Below are 16379 nucleotides of genomic sequence, written 5' to 3'. Positions count from 1 at the left end.
CTGCCTCCGGAATATTTGCGGAGTGTCTTAGCGAAACTCTGATGCTCGTGGCCGCGGCCGGACTGATCGAGTTCCCTTAAAACGTGTTGCGCGTATGTGCGTAGTGTGTGGTTGAGTGTAGGCAATCCACACCAAAAGTACTTACATTCACAGTACTCCGTACCCACCACTATACTCTGTCCACGGTACATATCATGTGTGTCAATCCGGTCTTCAGTGTCGCCCCAGACCCGGCTCACATGCGACTTGCTTCACCGCGTCACACCCTGTCATCGCCCAACACCAAAGGGGCAGCTGGATCGCCATGTCATCAGGATGATTGTTGTTTATACAATCCCTCATATCTGAAACAAAAGCCCAAGCCTCGGTCGCTTGCTCCCACGATCGCGATTGGTACCATGGTGCCATCCCGGCCATGCACACAAGCAAGGGAGCCCTGTGGCTGGACTCGGCGAGCTCGTAGAGCGTCTCCGATTTGTGCGTCAAGAGAACGAACACCCGCGGACACCCTGGCGAGCCATGTGCATCCCGCTCGCTTACCGGAGATTTTTTTTCAACACGGATTCGTCTTCATTTCCCCCTTGCATGGTTTGCCATTTGCCACCGGTTCGTGAGTCAGAGTAGGAGTTGACTACAGTATCACAGTACGTACATATGGCCCATCTTTGGCAGTCGCGCCCACGTGGGCACTCGTGGCGATGTTGATATGAGAACACCCGCGCAGTGCCCGCTTCGGTCTGATTGCTGCTCCGGAGAAGGGAGACTGGTGCCGTCTCTGCCGAGCAAAGAGTGCCAACGGCAAACTTGGTGCGGTACAGTTGACGTGAATGCTGTCCAGGCTGCATTGAGTGAGGAGGATAATTACTGTAGCATGCTTGAACGCATCATATTTGTTGGTAGCTCCGTTGTATCGTTTTACGCAAGCTGAGCGCCTTCGCAACACTCAATCACCATCGCAGAACACTCAGATGCGTGATCATGTTTTCACATTCCTCTTCGAGATCTTGGACGCATCACCACTCCAGGATATGTTGCTCGCCATACAGCCGCGCCCTCCAGTCGGCCACGGTAACGTACCGCACACGCGCTCTCCTCTCGCCCAGAAACTCGACTTTGACCTCCCTCACTCGCGCATCACTGGGCACTTTCTCAGTCTGCAGACTCGCCGCCAGCCGCTCCTCTCTTTCCATTGTCGTCGTCACGATTTTCCCAGTCAACACTGCGTCCCAGATGCCTTCCCGTCGACCACTACTCATCAGGAGTTGGAGTGCCCGGCGACGAATCTGCGGGTTTCTGCATCGAGCGGCGATCGTGTGGAGCGGCATGACATAGCCCAGACCCGAGGAGAAAGAAGGAGAGGGCCGGATGTCTGACTGCTGATCGTGACCCTGACTGTGATCCTGACTCTGGTTCTGGACCAGTAACTCACAATACCGCAGCATTTTTTCCAGCTCAGGTTCCAGCTCATCAAAAGCGGCCTCCCGGTTGCCAGGCTCCAGCGGGTTGATGTGCAGTCGAATTGCGATCAGCGTCTGATACAGCCGCAGGATGTTGAGGCCCTGCTCGTTGAAGCTGCCATGGTGCAACGTCCGCTGAGAGGCCAACGTCTCGAGTGCATCCCGGCTGCTGTCCAACGACCGGCTCAGCAGCTGATGGTGTGCCGTGAATGCGGCAACCTCGTCGGCCGTCCGGGGCGGGTGAAGCTCGGTATATTGCAGCAATGCCAGTAGATTGTGCCACAGATTCTCGACGTAGCTGTGCGCCTCGGAGAGGGTCGAGAAGCTGAGAACTGGACCAATGACCGAGACGAGCGGATCCCACACCCAGGCGGTGAGAGCTTCGTCGTTGATCATGCATCGGATTTGTCCATATATCGAGGTGAGCAGCGATCTGAGATGCGCAACAGATACCGGGAAGGTATCCGCCGGGCGATCGTGCTCGTGGTCGTTATGGCCAAGCGATCTGGCCTTCTCGAACCCCTGTAGCACCTTCAATCCCGACCTCACATGTTCGATCGCCTGGCCGACCTGTCCCTGCAGACACGCCAGGTACGCGAAGAGGATCGACGCCGTCAAGATGTTGCAGGTTGTTTCGACGGACTGGGCCTCTCTGCGGGCCGCGTCAAACAGGGCCCCCATCAGCTGTATCGCCCGGTTACACTGCTCAATGGACAGTCTCATGGCGTTGCTTTCTCGGCCCCCGCTCGAGACGGCGGTTGACTCCTGGAAGCCTTCGAACGCGGCTCCAATGGCGACCACCAGGTGGCGCGTCGAAGGGTAGTGGACTGCAGCCTGGAGGACCTCTCTCGCCCAGAAGTGCGCGTGGAAGGAACCACCCAAGCTCAGATCATGGCAGGCTCGCGTCTCGAAGTAGGCAAAGCTTCTTCTCTCGGCATCCGAGGCGAACAAATCGGCCGAAGGGGCCTGGCTGGGGCTGGCGTGTCGTGAAGGTGATGTGTTGTTGCTGCTGCTACTGCTGCCGCTCCTGACCGAGACGGACTTTGACCCTGACGCTGAGGCTGAGGCTGAGACCGGTGCTGGTGCATACCCATCACATTTCCGTCCCGTAGACGTGCATCGCCGACATGCCGGCTTTTCTTCGTCGCATTTGACCTGTGTGCGGCGGTCAATTTGGTGACCGAGAAACATACACAATCGAAACACATGTGAGTGCGCATAGGTAGATTGATGATCATACCTTGCGGACCTTACAAGTCAGACATCCCGTCCTGGTCTTGGACAGGAACGGACGTTTCCTCCTGATAGGGTTGGCCTTGAGGGGTTCCATCGCACACAGAGCCAGGAAAGAAGAGGGAGAGCGAAGTGGCTGTTTGAAGATCGTGAATGCTGCGTCTGTCTCCTGTCAAGTTTATATCGCGCCCTGGATCCTCAGGCGTCCATCACCCAGAAGGAGGTATGTTTCTGTCTCTGCTGACAGATAATTCCTCGACTGGTCGAGCATAGCGCTATACAGTAGTATCAAGGAATTTGTAGTATATCAGGCGCTGTGTGCTGCGTAGGTAGGTAGGTATGCACTCGTACAGCTCAGCCCCAGGCAGTACGCGCAGCTAGGGCTGTCCTTGCGCCTCAGGCACCCGTGCAACCGCAGACTCAGAGTCTCAGATCTCCGGTCTCCGCCTGGAAATGACAAACGAGGTCGGACCAAATTTGGTCCATGAGACACTACCATTGCACTGCTGGCACACAACAGCACAGCACCAACCACCGGCAGTTTGAGAACGGAGAAACAAGCCAGTTACCGGACGGACACAATGGACTTGCAAAAGGACCTAGGGCCCTAGCCTAGGGTGTGGGGGGCCTGGAAATGCTAGGCGGTGCTTGATAGTCCCCAAGAAAGACTAGTACTGTGTAACCACTGGAGTTACAGCCGTTACTGCTTGGGGGCGCATTTAGGCGGTGATCTTGTTAGCTTTGGTACCTAGACGTACTGTAGCATGCACGCCTAGACATGGCCGTGAGAGAGCTTAGAAGTCTGGGCATTCCCTGGGCTCCCAATCATAACTGACTCCTGCGGGGTAATTAAATGAGTAAGAAGCTCCGCCCAAGGCTATGGGCGCTATACCGCTATGCTTTTCTTTGACGATCGCCTGCAAATGGTGCTCTAAGCCCCTGTTGTCGATCCTCGAGCTACGTACTCCGTACTGTGTAAGGACTGTGTACTCGGTATCAGGATCGACCGTACTTTGGATCGTTGGGTAGGGCAGGCCACGGGAAGTTGATTTACCTACAGTGCCCAGTACGTCCCAATACATATATCACGCACACGGCTTCTTCCTGGCTACAGTACTCGTAGATGGTACTCGTAGATGTAGACACCTCAGCTCTGCATGCAGTACGACATCCAATTGGCGGGATCACCCTCTCTGCTATTCGGTACAGAACAGCCCAAAGAATGCTCGCTAAATGGCCCGATACACTTTGCTCCGTGTTCCCTCCGTACCACCTCATCTATTACTCCGAGTAGAGATGCTTCTTGCCATCAACACCTACAGTCCCGATCATGATAAAGTCCTTCGTGATGGCCGTGCCATTCGAGAACGCCATCCCCTGGTCCTCGGTACATGTCTCCATAATATCCCACAGATAGCATTGCGTCGGCGCGTAGGTGGGCAGTTTGTTCTTGACTCCGAAGACACTGCTCGGTCCGTTTGTGTGATAGTCCTTCACTTTTGTTGTCGAGACTTTGCCGATCGAGACGTCAAGGTTCTTCATCACCCGATTGAAGATTCGGTAGGCCGTCTCGGGTTGGTAGTAGGGCACTAGACGATGCGAGGGTCAGTTTCGACTGGGATGTTCTAGAAACTGTCTGACCAGCATCGATCAGCGAGATGGCAACATACCTTCGTGGCCAGCGTTGTAGACGCGGGAGAAGGAGAAATTGCCGTACTGTCGGACAGAGCCTCCCACAAAGGTAGCGTTGGTGTGAATGTCAGTGTAGCCTGCTTTGTTGAATTTGTCCGATATCTGCGATTTGACTGCCAGGCTGATTTTCTCGCCTCCAAGCCCTGTGTTGAGAGGAGTCAGCATCTCTGCTTCGGTGCAGGCAGGGAAGCCTTGTAAACTCACAATTGCACTGAAAGTCGCGGTCCCCATACATCAACGCTACCTTGACTCCTCGGTCCAGAAGCTGACCTAGAATTGCGAGATTCTTGCCGCGGACAAAGTCGCCCGAGAGGGCGAATCCTGCAACCGGGGTTAGGGACGGCCCAGCAGATTTGGTAAGGGCAGCACTTACTGGTAGCAACTGGCACCGAATTCGCCGAGAAGTTGAGTGGGACACCAAGATCTTGTTGAACGGGCTTGCTGTTGAGATATCCGGCGGCCCACTTCGGTGGGAATGAATAGGGATATTCTTGTGCAATATCGAAGTAGTTGCGCTACGTCAGACACTATCAGATACAACCGGAAGTACAGAAACATGGGACACTTACATTCTTCAGCAGGTACACATCGTGCATTGTCTTGAAGCAGGTGTCAAAAGCTGTGGCGCACCCAGCGTTAACCTCTGCGTTGTTGCCCGTAGCCGCCGGATCCTTTTGTGTTGCCAATGAGCGGCAGCTATCAATCAGCTTCTTGCATGCAGGCCAGCTCTGAACGCCAAATTGGTATTCCGTCTCATTGATGATTTGGAGTCCATAGGTGTTGTTGTAGGCCATGACTGGATATAGAGGTATCTGGGTCTCGGCATCGATGCAGCCGTTGATGATGCCGAGGGTCTCGAGGTTCAAGGGCACAGCGGACTTGGAGAGGGAGCCGCTCGCAATTTTGCTGTTCTGAGACTGGAAGTAATCGACGAACGTTGGACCCCAGTGTCCTCCATAAGATTCTGTCCAGATGCTGAACTTGTTGTTCTTTGGTTTGTACTTCGGAAATCTGATCTGCGTCAGGAGATTGTCTCACAACAGAGAACAGGGCAACTCACTGCTGAGTCCACGTCTGCATGAAATGCCAAGCTACTTCAGCTGCCCCAACTGTCGTGTCTACTGTAGTGTTCGGATTTTGAGAAGAGAAGGTGCCAAGCAGGTAGGTAGTGTTCAGATCAAGGGTGTGGACATCTGATGATTCCACAGGAGTCACGACGAATGGGCTTGCCACCTCGTTGATGGTGCCATCTGCTAGGACGTCGTAAGAGAAGCCCGTCTGTACCGGCTGATCAATGTACAGCATGTTGACTTCATTGTTCCAGGACCAAGGGTTGAGACGTGTTGACTTGGAATCCGCGTTTACCAAGCAAGGGCCGTTTTCTCCGAGCGCAGCAGGGATCGAAGGTGATCCTGGGCCGCCCTGAAGCCAGAGTGACAGCGGAGCATTGGCTGGATCTTTTCGAGATTCAAAGAACCAAAAGAAGGTGTGGGTAGGGTAGTTGCGTCCTTCCGCTTCGTTTGCCGGGAGGTTTACATAACCGCTGTAGGACTTGACGCCGGGCGTTGTTTCGCAGATGGTGGTCTTTCAGAAGTTAGCAACGATGAACGCTTCCGAGGGATGTGGATGGCGCGTCACCTGTTTATAGGATAAGGAGACCTTCGGATCAAGTAGCGAACGGATGACATTCCCTTCTGGAAAAGTAGGAACGGCGGCAATGCCTGGAACGAGTGCCAGTAGAGAGGGTACAAAGAGCGAAGCGATAGAAAACACCATGATTGCGATAGAAGTGCTGTAGTGTATTGAAGTCGGCTGCAGTGATGGGAGAAAGCGGTTGACCTACCCATATATACAAACCTCGAGCTTCACGATCCGAGCCAGCCAACAGCGTCCCTGGGCTCAGGCACCCATCGATGGTCCTGTATACGTAGCGAAATCGTCTAGCTCGTCAACTTGACTCGATATGTCGAGCGCTGCATGGACATGGTGACCAACATGGACAGTTAATCTTGTCTTGGTGCATCGTGCGGCGGGCTGAACAAGCCACCGCCGGCATCTGTGGTATGGAACAGCCGCCGATCTTTGTATAGTTAGTGTTCAGCTGCCGGAGCCTGCATTCCGACGTGGCCGCTCTGAAAAGGCCGCTGGGCTACTCGACTTAGTGTCCTTCTTGCGGACGCCCTGTTCAGTTGATAATTGCAAAGGACGATTGAGGGGAGATTCAGAAGACGGAGACATTGAGGGGCAGCCGCAGCCCCATTTTTGTGCAAGGGTTGATTGGTGCCGCTCGGACAGATCACGTGATTAAACATTTCGGCCCCATTCTCATCTTCTGATGTTTGCTGTTCCCTGCCCTTTGCGTCCTACTTTTGCCCTGTGTTCATCGCTGCTCTACACATTGCACCGCCTGCGCCGACGATCATAGCAGGCTCTGTTCTCCTAGCTGGTGCTACCGCCCAACAACAGGCGTGCTATCGCTAATTTCATCAGCCACTCCAAGCTCTTCCTGTATTTGGTACCTACCGCGTACCCTCTTTCAGCCCGCAGTCCTGCGCCGCGTGTCAAGAAAGGCATCAATCAATTCCAAGCCCCGAGCCAAGTGTCCTGGATCCAGCGTGAGTTGGATGCGAACATAACCTCGGAAGTCATTCGGTGAGCCATCGTCATCAAAGCCAAGACTGCCAGGTGAGATGAGCACACCCTGTTCGCTGAGAAGCCCACGACAAAACTCAACATCGTCAACCGCATCTCCATTCGAATCGGCAAATCTTATAAATGCAGTTGATCCCGCCGTTGGGCGTGTCCAAGAGCAGACTCCCTTGTTGCGTTCCACGAACGCGTCCAGAATTTGGAGGCCTTCCCGCGCATTTCGCATGTGTTTGTCCAGAATCGTGTTACGACAGCGCGTGCTCAGTGCCTCGGTGGCCACGATCTCGTCGAGGACACTGGTACTCTGCAGTGTGTACTCGCGAGCATTCAGGATCATGTCTAGGATACTGCGATCCCGTGAGATGATCCAGCCGATCCGCACAGCCGACATGGCCCAGACTTTGCTCATTGAGCTTGTCACCACCACCTTGGTGTAGTCATGTTCCACCAACGACGGTGGAGCTGGACCTTCATGGTAGAGCGGCCGGAATATCTCATCCGCCAATACTGTGATATCGTGCTCCTGGGCCAGTTGGATGATCTTCTGCTGAGTTGCCAGATCGAGATAACTACCTGCCTAGCTGTCAGAGACGTGCTCTCTTTTCCGTGACCTAGGTCGTAAGTAGCCTTCGTGCCTCGGCTGGGACAGATACACAATCTCGTCGCACGAGTCTACATAGAATCGAAGCCAGGCCCCATGTTTGCTTACCAGTTGGATTGCCAGGATTGTTCAGAATAATCAGCTTGGTCGACGGCTTGATCAACTTGCGCAGCTCCTCCACATCGGCGCGCCACCCATTGGAAGGATCGAGCCTCCAGAGAGACACTTCGCAGCCCAGCCGCTTCGGCAGACCCAGAAGCTGGGGATATACCGGATAGACTGAGACGACATGATCGCCCGGTTGGACAAGACTGAGAAGGACAGTCATGTTGGCTCCAGTCGTCCCCGTCGTAGTCACGACATGCTCCGGCAAGACATCCTCGCTGTACAGATCGGCGATATTGCGGCGGACGGCTTCTGAGCCTTGCGCGCTATAGTTCGCCAGCTTCAAGCCTCGCCATTGCAACGCTTCTTCGGTTTTCGCCGGGTCGCTGGACAACGCAACAAGATCGTCGAGCGATAAGCCTGGCGCGGCACTGCCGGCGAGGACGTGTGTCGCGTTCGCTGCATTCTCCCCAAGCCACTGTGCGCGTCCGCGATCAGAATGAGATGCATTCATTGGAGTCAGGATGAAATACTCACTTTGGGCAAATGGAACGTCGCCAACTGCCCCATGTCGAATGCAATGTTCGGGCCTTTCACCTGTTCACAGCAAATACCACACAGGAAAGGATGGCCAGATATCAACCTAGAATGGTGTTCACCTTTCCACAGCGAATATCACGCAGGAAAATGATGACCAGATACCTACCTAGATAGAATGGTGCCTAGACTGGGAGCAACAACTCTTGTAGGCTTGTCAACGTCGACACGCCCATGACTTGGTACATACCTATCCGGGAAACTACATACGCCCTTGCGCAAGACTAAAGCGGTATGCTGGGAATGGGCTGTGCTTGGCATGACGGCGAATCTTTGCAACGTTTCAATGAAGTCTGGCTTTCAGGCGTCCGGGCATCAACCCGACGAATGACCCCATTATTGAATTACCCAATTACAGGGTCAGGGTTCAAAGCTTACAACAGCGGTAAAGTGCTGCGATGCGGTGCGGGTTCATGCGGTGCCATAATCACTGACCAGGCTAATAAACGCGTATCTATCTTGATGTTGCTGCTGGTGCAGATGACCAATCTCAGGCGTAAGGCGTACAGCGTATGCGCGCGTCGACTTCATGGCCTGGGAGACCCTGTAGGTCTACTGGTACGGATCGATCGATCTATTGACTTCTCCGAATTCAAGCACGATCTAAGTATTTGAATTGATACTTACCTTGGAACCGGCCGCAAGTGCCACTGTAAGTGGCTTCCGTGGACCATCGTGATTCGAAAGGACCCTTAGTATGGTCATGTACATTCATCCATGACGGCCTCGAGCTGTAGACCTACTGCTCGCAGGTCACGGGCCATGATCATCCCAGCTACAGTATGTGACGACTATAACCCTGGTCCCGTCATGCCACCTCAGTTGCTAAGCAGTGTACATGGGAAGTTCAAAGAAAACAAAATGTCTTGACAGAAAGATGGCCACCGATGCACTGTGAAACCTCTAACAGTAAAGTCTTTCTGCTGATTGCATGACCAGACTGCAGCAAATACTAGTTCTCGAGCAGGCCAATCAGCACGAGATGGTCTCGGGAGGAGGCTGTGAATGGAGCTGACGGGCCCTGCCAGGAAAGGCGGACAAGCACAGATGCCGTGGCTGGACACCTGACAAGCATAAGGCGGAGTACTGTCCAGCAACCCTCGCAGCTGCCTGTACACCGCCACGTTAAACCGCTCAGGTATCAGGGCCGACCGATCCCTTCGCATGCTTTGTGGCAAGGATGTTCTCTCTCCACCACCAGCTGAGCAGGATAACCGCTCCAGGACCGATCAGATATGTGCCTGCGGCAGCAAGAGCGACTACTTTTGCCCAGCTGACAGACGTCATCTCGGCCTCCTTAAGGTCCCCGATCAGATACGCCAGCCAGAGGAATGCAGCGCCGAAGCACACAATCTCATCGACCTGCAAGAAGAGTCTCATGCCGGAGATCAAGTCGAGAGTCCCGTCCACGGAGGAGATGGCAGATTTGAGAAGTATCCAATCCGGAAAGTATATTGTTGTGAGGGAAGTACTTGAGGTATAGCGGGTTGCATTGAATACCAACGCCGAAATACTGGCGAACGACCAAACTGCGATTCTAGTGTATGGCATATCGGCCTCGACATGGTAGATTCGGTCGTGTCTCGTCGTATCCTTCACGATAGTCTTTCGGAGCACGTAGTGTAGTAGGATGAAGAGAACTGGGAACGCTTGCCAAATTGCGTTGACGGTCAAGCGGTGGGTAGGGTTCGGCAGATAATACATCGCCAATGTTGGCATTGTGAACGCCAGGAATACAGCGACTCCGCCCGTTTTTGCCGCGGCGACATTGACGAGTCGCCAGTCCTTTGCTGCATAATCAGCGATTGGGCTCTGCACGTAGTGCGCGAAGAACCAAATAGGTCCCACAATACCAATTCCGCGGAGCTGGAAGGCAACTCCATAGAGAAGCGGAAGTGTGAACGTGATTTTGAATTCATTCGCCCTTCGATGGGCTTCGAGGATGTAGATCAGCCACAAGGGTGACAAATCGACGATGAATGAGACCGCCTGAAGCTTCTGCATCGGGTCGATGTCGAGGGTGGAGGGAGAGAACGCTGTCACAAGCAGCGCGAACGGGCTAAACTGAGTCGGAAGTTTCCAGGCCTGACCGTTGAATTTGAGCTGGCCCGATGCAAGGCTCTTAGCGACTGTACTCTGGAGGCAGGTTGAGCCAAGATATAGGAGAAGATGCGATGTGCGAAGAAGCTGAGGACGAGGAAAGGGAGAGCAAAGAACACCCTTTTGGTAAAGGGCTGCTTCGTCCCGCGTCCGTAATTCTGCTTGGCTGTTAGCATTGCACAAGGAGCAAACAGAGTGGGAAGCTCTGGGATATATTTATCGATCCGAAGGTAGACTTGCCTGATTGAAGCGCATGGTGCCTTGAAAGGACCTCGTTGGTACTGGTAAGTAGTCGACCTTCTCGGCTCCTACAGTGCTGAGTGTGACCTGGTTGATGAGCCAGTCACCAACCCGAGGGATGACGGATAGGGCTAAGAATTCCTCCCTGGAGCTTTTAAGTGCCTCTAGTCGTGTTGCAAGATTTGCGAGCTTGAAGGTCGATGCCGCTCGTGGTAGCCGTCGGTGGTAGAAACTCTTCAATACTTCTTCCACCTCCTTTTGCGAAGGGCTAGGAGTTTGGTGCGCAAGCTGGAATAACTTGTTGGCAAGTAGAGCGGCGGACTCGATTGCGTTGTTACCGCCTTGCCCAATATTAGGCGTCCACTGTCATCGTCAGCTCGCTTTGGGCAACAGCATGGGAAGCCTATACCTTGTGAACCAAATCTCCAATGCATACAAGGCGTCCCCACGTCCAACGCTGAAAGAGTGCTTCTTCCAGAGGGACCAATCTGTATGCCAAGCGGTTCTTCCAAATATCGGCGAACGACACCTTGTCGTTCATCCGGACCGACGAGCATCGATGTGCCAGAGCCACAGCATCATCATCCGTGAATGTGGGAATGTTCGGGAATTGGTGTTTTCTGTCCAGCTTCTCGAAGACGAACCAAAAAATGCGGCCTGACTTGTCGTTTGAGTGCAGGAAGGAAAGGTCATGGCCGAGGGCTTGGTTGAATATACCCACATCTCCTGGCCTGTCGAGCCCCGATGTTGGCTTCGAGACGCCAAACATGCACTTGTACTCTGATGACATGGCTGCGACAGTTAGCGGAGCTCTACGAGGGCCAAGACACAGTTGACATACCGGTTTTGTCAGAGGGATCAAGCAGATGTGGCTCGTTGACCTCCAAATGACGGAACATCTCCTGCCGTACGATGCTATGCACTCCATCAGCGCCGACAATGACATCTCCAGTGTATGTGGTTCCATCCTTGCACTGGACGGTTGCAGTTTTGTGGTTGTGATCGATTCTCGAAACTCTCTTGTTGAGCAGCAGATTACGCTTGTCATTGTTGTTGTCGTAAAGCGTGGCAAGGAGAAGGTGACGGTCACAGAAATAGATGGGATAGCCGAACCCTGAGCGAGGTCAGAATGCGTCTGCCGGCAGGCGGCATCCACGAACGTTTATGATGGATTACTGGCTGATCGGAAAACCTCACTACCTTGCCATCCTTCCACGTCCTCGTGTGGACAAGAGGATCCGTGTGTCGCTCTAACGTATCATCTGCAGTGCCGTCAGACCAACATACTCAGAGATTGCGAAGCCAGGGAAGAGACCGATTGAGAAGACTTACAGCATCCTAGCTGATCGAGGACGCGGTTGCCGTTCGCGCCGATTGCTATCGAGGCACCTACAGCAGGTGCAAATTGTCCCTTGCTCTCCAAAAGTACATATTCGACTTTTGCCTGTTCGAGAGCGTTTGCCAGTGTGAGGCCCGCAACACCACCACCAACAATGGTAACTTTGAATGCGGTCGAAGCCATACTCGCAGAGACCAGTGTTAGGAGTGACACGGGAGAGACTATAGAGAGAAGCAGGACGCTTCAAGTTTTTTGAGATGCCGGCTTAGTCTTATGACGAGGGTTCGCCTATTATTCAAATACTGTTCAGCCCGAATGTTCAGTAGTCCCGCGGATACTTGGAGCAGCAGGCATGTCATGTTGATCGATGAAGCAGCCCCGTCGAATTGGTACTCATGCAGCCGTGGACTCGACTTTGTCATGCATGCACCCACAAAGCTCAGTGTATCGCTCAGCCTCATACGAAGGAGTAAGCCTATTAACTGGCCGACCACCTCTTTTCCCAGATCCGAAAAACACGATGACAGCGCCACCCGATTGCCAATCACTGGAGGAGCGCACGCCCTGAAATCAAAAGCTGAGGAGCTGAGACATAATGCTGCCGCGTTCGTGATTGCCGTCGGGCTGGGCTTCCATCGTAGATGGCAGACCCTGAGATCTAGGCCATGGGATCTTGCCTCAGGGACGGTAGTAATCTTGGACTGTCTCGCCTAGCCTCAGTTAGGCATTCGTTCTTGTCATCACAGGCCAATGGTTCATGTCTTTGAGCGGCGGCCGCTGCTGCTTTTCTTGAATGGTAGCACATGGGCCAAGACAAGATCCCGAGGATCAAGTCGCCAGTCAGAGACACTATAGCCAACGGAAGGTTCTGAAACTCGAACGCTTGTGTGATGAACTCGCAGTCCCACCTGAAAAGATAGGTTTCTTCGAGCGGCGCGAAGTGAACAGCATGGAGACTTTCTAGAAAAAGAGCAATCCGCTCTGCTGCCTGTTGTCATTGCTCCAGTGCAAAATGAACAAGCTGTATTCGTAAAATGCGGACGAATAAACGGGTCCCGAACACTGTTCGGACCAGTTAGTCATCCGGATGTACATGGTCAGCGCCATCACGGAATCCAGACGTATACAAGGTTGGACTCAGTGGACATGATTACTGGTAACCATACCAGAATCCGGTTGCTGGTGGGTGGATGGTACTGTAATTAATTGATTGACAGAGAAGTGAAAGTTGCGCCCGGTGGGGCAATGCACGTGATTCTGCCAAGACTTGGAAATTGCAGTCAGCGAATCTCATCTGATTCTTTTCCACTCCTTGTATCACACCGTATCTTGAATTATGTCCTTCAGGTTATCCTGTGACTTGACCAGAACTACCTTACCGATGTGGATATCACGGATCTCAGTCGACGAAAATTGGGATCTAACATGCTGGGCAGTTACCTTTGCTGGCATCGAGTGTGGGTTATCTTACTTCGAGCATTAAGGTCTTTTATTGAAAGAGTCAGCATACGCCTTCAGCATCCTTCCGGATACGCCACACCTTGCGAGTCGTGTCGAGCATTGGAATCCTACACTCGTAATGCGGTTGCCGCAATTCCATGTCCAGGTGTCTATCTGATTTCTCTGGCACAAGATACCGTGTCTCAGCCTGATCGCCGAAGGATCCTTTGATCAACCTTCCCTCATTTGATATTGACATGTATCCTCTCACAGCACACTTGAAAGACTGGGCCTCTGCAGAGCTGACCTCAGCCAAAAAGTAATGACACCACACAGGGAACCATATCTGATGATACCCGCTCCCTTTAGACTTGTGGAGGATGGCCACTGAGGTCTGCGGCCAGATCGCGGTGATGTTGCCATTTAAGCTATGCCTCTGTTGCTTCAACATGTACCGCTGCCTTATACTAACACAGTTTTGGAGTGGTATAGGAGCTTAGATAGGCTGCATTTGTTCAAGTTGGCATGACCGATCAACACTGACATTCGATTTGTAGGTGCAAGTCCAAACACTCAGAAATTGCGCAAACCTCCAGGCACTGCCGCCAACAAGCAGACCCTCCTACAGAAAACGGCAGCTCAACCCGCAGGAACTGGTGACTTTGCTTCGTCAGCCACATTAGCAAAGTATGAGAGGCGCCGTTGGCACTTTCTTTGTCCATTCATTCATCCAGCATCTTGCACGAGTCAGCCTGTCAACTTTCAGGAAATGGCATCTCGAGGAAGAATATCAACGGACACTGAGGCCTCAAGGAAAAACGTTTATGTGTCCATAGAGGTCGAGAAGTCGGTCGCCAAGTATTGCCAGCCTTTCCGTATTGCAGCCGGTGACCTCCAACAATGGCTCTTCAATACTGTTGACGAAGGAAATCTAACTCACTTCGACACTCTTCAATGCCGGTGAGAAATCGTGACTATCGATACGGGTCCTCTACAAAGAAGTCTACTCTCTAAGTCCAGCACGGTGCAATTGCAACACCTCTAAACCCTGCTCAGCCCAGGCATATATGCAACCAGCGACAGCATAGGATTAAGCACGTCGACGCGCCTCACGTTTAGCAGAACGATCTCTCATTGTACGAGTACTATATGCTGTCTTTCTATTCTCCGAGCCCTCCCCTACTTACATACCCTTACATACCAGTGGACCTACCCCACCATTGCCTCTTTTCCAGATCACATCGACCCCGCAATTGGAGCCAAAGATTCGCCTCCTGGGATCCGAAGTGCATCTGCCGATGCACTGGATGGGCCAGAGCCAAGATATGAATCTCGACTCAAAAATGCAGGAACAGCCTCTTATTCACCCTCAAGATTCCTCCTTGTCGGCTAGGCATCAGGCTCTATACCCACCTCGTAACAGTCAGACACTCCATCCTAGGGCATCATGTCCACACCGCCGAAACCATGGGCCATCATAGTCGGAGCTGGGCCATCCGGTCTTCTGCTCGGCCTGATGCTGGCGAAACGCGGTATCCCAGTCCAGTTGATCGACAAGTCTGACAAGCTGGACGAGCAACCCCGCGCAACACACTACGGACCCCCAGCAATGTATGAACTGCGGCGAGCCGGCGTGGCCGACGATCTGCGCGCCCAAGGATTCCAGCCCGACGGCGTGTGCTGGAGGAAGCTAGACGGCACATACATCGCCGGGCTGAACTTGAAGCTTATGGCCGACGATCCCGACCGCATGGTCTGCCTGCCGCTGAACCGACTGGGCAAGATCCTCATGGAACATATCGGCCGGCAGCCGACCGCGACGGTCTCGTGGAGCCACGAGGTCAAATCGATCGGCCAAGACGAGGACAAGGCCTGGGTCACCGTGCAGACGCCCGACGGCGAGAAGACGCTCTCGGCAAAGTATATCATCGGGTGTGATGGTGCGAACAGCCAAGTCCGCCGGTCACTGTTCGGCGACTGGGAGTTCCCGGGTAAGACATGGGACGAGCAGATTGTCGCCACGAATGTAAGTTGCCGTCCCTTAGCACATCGGTTGCGTTTGATGTGGCCCCGTCTATGCTCCACGCTCATATTCACACTCACGCTCACCCGCTGACACTCGCTCGCAGACATACTACGACTTCACCCCCTATGGGTGGGCAGACTCCAACTTCATCATCCACCCCGAGCACTGGTTCATGGCGGCCCGGATTGGCAAAGACGGCCTCTGGCGCATCACGTACGGCGAGATCCCCGGCCTGACGACCGAGCAGCTGAGGGAGCGCCTGCCGGGGAAATTCAAGGCCTTTCTCCCCGGCCACCCGGACCCGGACCAGTACAAGGTGGTGAACTTCAGCCCGTACAAGATCCACCAGCGCCTCGCGCCGAGCATGCGCGTCGGCCGCTTCTGCCTGGCCGCCGACGCGGCCCACCTGTGCAACCCCTTTGGCGGGATGGGGCTGACGGGCGGGATCGTGGACATCGGCGGCCTGTACGACTGTCTGGCGGGCATTTACGAGGGCGTGGCCGACGACAAGATCCTCGATCTGTACTCGCAGGTGCGGCGGCAGAAGTACTCCGAGGTGGTGGACCCGATCTCGTCGGCCAACATCGTCCGCCTGTTCGGGCAGGATCCGGACAAGGCGCTGGAAAATGACGAGTTCCTGAAGCTATGCAAGCGGACCGAGGAGGACGAGGCGTTTGCGCGCGAATTCCAGAACGGCGTCAACGTCCTGAAGCATGATTTCACGCAGTACTACAACAAGAAGGATCTGAACAGCGAGGCGGCACGTCGTGACGGCGAGGTTGCCGGGGCGAAAGAGCCCGAAGTGGCTGTCCAAGTCAACGCGGTGGGAGTGTCGGATTGAGCGGGGGGCATGCTGGGCAATCGTATTGCATGATTGTGTCTGCCTGTCCGTATGTGGCA

The 16379-nt window shown here is 53.8% G+C and overlaps 5 protein-coding genes across 5 annotated transcripts; 1 reads left to right on the top strand and 4 right to left on the bottom strand.

The window, feature by feature from the left end:
• Nucleotides 1-1013: 1013 nt before the first annotated feature.
• On the bottom strand, nucleotides 1014-2787 carry G647_00858 (uncharacterized protein; the record flags this gene model as incomplete). Its single annotated transcript, XM_008724261.1, has 2 exons — nucleotides 1014-2612; nucleotides 2698-2787. 2 exons carry the CDS (start codon nucleotides 2785-2787, stop codon nucleotides 1014-1016), a joined length of 1689 nt encoding a protein of 562 aa, XP_008722483.1.
• A 1184-nt stretch (nucleotides 2788-3971) lies between these two features.
• G647_00857 (uncharacterized protein) lies at nucleotides 3972-6158 on the bottom strand (the record flags this gene model as incomplete). The annotated part of the gene is made up of 7 exons (XM_008724260.1): nucleotides 3972-4279; nucleotides 4361-4525; nucleotides 4587-4703; nucleotides 4756-4897; nucleotides 4952-5393; nucleotides 5443-5966; nucleotides 6021-6158. The coding sequence occupies 7 exons, from the start codon at nucleotides 6156-6158 to the stop codon at nucleotides 3972-3974; spliced, it is 1836 nt and encodes a 611-aa protein (XP_008722482.1).
• A 760-nt stretch (nucleotides 6159-6918) lies between these two features.
• G647_00856 (uncharacterized protein) lies at nucleotides 6919-8251 on the bottom strand (the record flags this gene model as incomplete). The annotated part of the gene is made up of 2 exons (XM_008724259.1): nucleotides 6919-7604; nucleotides 7741-8251. 2 exons carry the CDS (start codon nucleotides 8249-8251, stop codon nucleotides 6919-6921), a joined length of 1197 nt encoding a protein of 398 aa, XP_008722481.1.
• Nucleotides 8252-9468: 1217 nt separating this feature from the next.
• Nucleotides 9469-12196, bottom strand: G647_00855 (uncharacterized protein; the record flags this gene model as incomplete). Its single annotated transcript, XM_008724258.1, has 6 exons — nucleotides 9469-10592; nucleotides 10671-11037; nucleotides 11084-11466; nucleotides 11516-11788; nucleotides 11835-11936; nucleotides 12007-12196. The coding sequence occupies 6 exons, from the start codon at nucleotides 12194-12196 to the stop codon at nucleotides 9469-9471; spliced, it is 2439 nt and encodes an 812-aa protein (XP_008722480.1).
• Nucleotides 12197-14900: 2704 nt separating this feature from the next.
• G647_00854 (uncharacterized protein) lies at nucleotides 14901-16320 on the top strand (the record flags this gene model as incomplete). The annotated part of the gene is made up of 2 exons (XM_008724257.1): nucleotides 14901-15479; nucleotides 15583-16320. The coding sequence occupies 2 exons, from the start codon at nucleotides 14901-14903 to the stop codon at nucleotides 16318-16320; spliced, it is 1317 nt and encodes a 438-aa protein (XP_008722479.1).
• Between the last annotated feature and the right edge of the window lie 59 nt (nucleotides 16321-16379).

The sequence above is a fragment of the Cladophialophora carrionii genome (genome assembly GCF_000365165.1).
Source record: "Cladophialophora carrionii CBS 160.54 unplaced genomic scaffold supercont1.1, whole genome shotgun sequence".
NCBI classification, from domain to species: Eukaryota; Fungi; Ascomycota; class Eurotiomycetes; order Chaetothyriales; family Herpotrichiellaceae; genus Cladophialophora; species Cladophialophora carrionii.
The sequence above is the reverse complement of the archived record's forward strand: the minus strand, read 5'-3'. Positions and strand labels throughout refer to the sequence as shown.